General features: G+C 49.2%; 1 protein-coding gene across 2 annotated transcripts in view; it reads left to right on the top strand.

Moving 5' to 3' along the window:
- Window positions 1-2,222, top strand: part of FAM217B (family with sequence similarity 217 member B) — a 4,856-nt gene extending 2,634 nt beyond the window's left edge. For both annotated transcript variants that reach the window (XM_027086834.1, XM_027086833.1), the window contains exon 4: window positions 1,039-2,222. In XM_027086834.1, the coding sequence (XP_026942635.1) occupies window positions 1,043-2,197 (1,155 nt within the window). In that variant the 5' untranslated portion in view covers window positions 1,039-1,042 and the 3' untranslated portion in view covers window positions 2,198-2,222. The remainder of the gene's footprint in view (window positions 1-1,038) is intronic.
- Window positions 2,223-2,925: the final 703 nt, after the last annotated feature.

Below are 2,925 nucleotides of genomic sequence, written 5' to 3'. Positions count from 1 at the left end.
TTTTTTTTTTGCGGTACGCGGGCCTCTCACTGCTGTGGCACAGGCTCCGGACGCACAGGCTCAGCGGCCATGGCTCACGGGCCCAGCCGCTCCGCGGCATGTGGGATCTTCCCGGACCGGGGCACGAACCCGTGTCCCCTGCATCGGCAGGCGGACTCTCAACCACTGCGCCACCAGGAAAGCCCTACCACCCAATTCTTTTAAGCCCACCAGACTGATATTGCTGAGAAGTATTATTCATCTTGGCAAAATGCTACGTTCTTGGTAAATAAGTCAAAAAGAAAATATTTTCAACCCTGATATGAGACCCTGTCTCAGAATAAATTAGAGGAAGGATCAGTTGCCATGCTGGTAATGCACACGGTATTCACAACGTCTACTTCCCCGCCATTCGAAGGATTGCATTAAACCTATTTTTTAAATTCGTATTGTGTTAAAAGGTATGATTTTATTCCTATTCCTCTAAACAGTTTTTCTGAGTGTGTTTTCTATTTGAAAACACTTTGATAAGCTTTTGGTTTAAGGTGTAGGTTGTACATGCTACACTTTTCCTTAAGATTTTTGTCAGCTCAGAATTACCACCAATCAGTGATTAAGTTCTGTAAAACTTGCATTTTACATCCTGTTTACATTTAATTGAAAATAGGTATATGAAAGAAAGCTGTGGATTTTACTTGTTCGTGTTATTAAACACTGCTCATCATTAACAGGACAGAGTCCTATGAGAGATGTTACTAATGTTTAAAATGATAATACAAGCACTTTATGAAATGTTAGTGTTTTTCTTAAAAGCTAATGTTTGATGTAAAACGGAATCCATGCATGGACTCTGGCACCTGCTCTATGATGTTTCCTAAGTAGAATGTGAAGTGGAAAATTGTCCTGTAACTTCTTCTGTGAGTTTAAAGGCCTCACATTTTCTAATGCCTCGCGATAGCTGAAATCTACCACCAGGGGGTTCTTTTGGTTCCGTTGTTCAATCATCGGCTGGCCAGTTTTTGTCAGATGGACTAAGAATTGCAGGTTTATTTCTCGCAGCAATATGAATGCAGGCCCCTCTTGGAATAAAGTACAGCGTCCAAAGAATTCAAGAAAAAGGCAGAGTAAATCCCAAGTCCCCCATCTCTCGTCCCAGCCGAAAAGCAGTCTCGGAGGATGTGTCCCCCAACCAACTGAGGATAAACTGAAGGAAAGCATTTCCCCGGAAGGAAACCCCAAAAGGAGTCCCCTTGGCTACAGGTGTCGGGGGTCCTCAGGGAACAAGTTGTTTCTGGACTTTCAGACGATGAAAATTATCAAAGAAGATGCTGAGGAGGACAGTGCCAGTGACCTCTCTGATTCAGAAAGAATCCCCGTCCCCCCTTCTCCCCTCACGCCTCCAGATCTTCATCTTCGGGCCGAAGAGATCGATGCGGCTCACTTCGATCTGCACCCAGGGCAGGGTCCCACCCAACAGCCCGAATACTCCTACCCTGACTTCCTCCCGGCCCCGTGTAACTCCTGGGACCTGCGGGACATGGCTGTGCTCTTGCACTCTGAGCGCAGGACAGAGGCCGTGCCCAGAACCGGGGGGCTGCTGGGGAAGTACATCGACAGGCTTGTCCAGCTCGAGTGGCTGCAGATACAGACTGTCCAGTGCGAGAAAGGAAAGGGGGCCAAGGCGAGGCCTCCCACTGCCCCTGGGACCTCGGGGGCTCTGAAAAGCCCCGGGAGAAGCAAGCTGATTGCCAACGCTCTGTCCAGGCCTCAGCAGGAAGGGCCTCCGAAGTCAGGCCCTTCACGAAAGAAAGACGTGCACCGCGAAGAAGTCCATCCATCCTATTACACGTGTGAGGCTTCCACCAAACCCCTCGATGTGCTGAATAGCAGCAGACTGTGTTCTCAGAAGCAAACCCTGGACGTGCAGACAGAGGAGAAGAAAAAGAAATCCAACAAGAGCTCCAAGCTGCAGCACTGGGATCTGTCCTGTGGGGACAGCGGCGACCCTAAGATCAAGAGTAGCGTGAACCTTCGCCTTCCCAGGCAGCCAGCGGTGATCGGGGACTCCACGGACACCTACAAGGCCTCCAGAGCGCCAGCACATGCAAGTCTTAAGCAAAAGGGAAATGCAAATAATTGTGCTCGAGCCACTGTATCCAGCGAGAAAAAGCTCAAAACAAATGGAGTAAAACAAAACACACACAAATTCAAATCATAACTGAGACGATGAATTGCAAGGACCTGCAGGTTTAAAAAAAACAAGGCCGGGCTTCCCTGGTGGCGCAGTGGTTGAGAGTCCGCCTGCCGATGCAGGGGACGTGGGTTCGTGCCCCGGTCCGGGAAGATCCCACATGCCGCGGAGCGGCTGGGCCCGTGAGCCATGGCCACAGAGCCTGCGCGTCCGGAGCCTGTGCTCCGCAACGGGAGAGGCCACAACAGTGAGAAGCCCGCGTACCGCAAAAAAAAAAAAAAAAAAAAGGCCTTTTCAATTTAGAGGTGGTGGCGAAGTCCATTTCTGTATTCTCTAAGCTGAACTTAAAATAGCGTGCAGGCTTCGTCCCAGTGGATGTCGGCGGGTCTAAGCACAGTTGTTAGCACGTGATGGGAGGAAGAATGAAACAGTTGGCACCAGAATCCCCGGCGTGTGTGGCTTCTCTGAAGAGGTGCCGTGGGAAAAATCATGAGAATGATGATCTGTCTTCATTTGCAAGAGCAGGACTTTATAATCTTGCTGGGAGCAGGGAGTGGGAGGGCGGACCATGGATAAAGTTACTGAATGTCTTAACCTCCTCACCTGGCCCTGCGGCTTCCTGACTCCCCTAAATGCTTCTTATTTAACTGCTGTTAAGTCACATCTACTTGTCCCTATGGTTGTGCTGAGAGATTTCTCTTGATATTATGGTGAATATCTGTAGAACCTTTGCTTGACTACTTCTTGATGTACAG

Source organism: Aethalodelphis obliquidens, unplaced genomic scaffold, assembly GCF_003676395.1.
Source record: "Aethalodelphis obliquidens isolate GAN/ISIS:26980383/991018 unplaced genomic scaffold, ASM367639v1 scaffold57, whole genome shotgun sequence".
Lineage (NCBI taxonomy): Eukaryota > Metazoa > Chordata > Mammalia > Artiodactyla > Delphinidae > Aethalodelphis > Aethalodelphis obliquidens.
The sequence above is the reverse complement of the archived record's forward strand: the minus strand, read 5'-3'. Positions and strand labels throughout refer to the sequence as shown.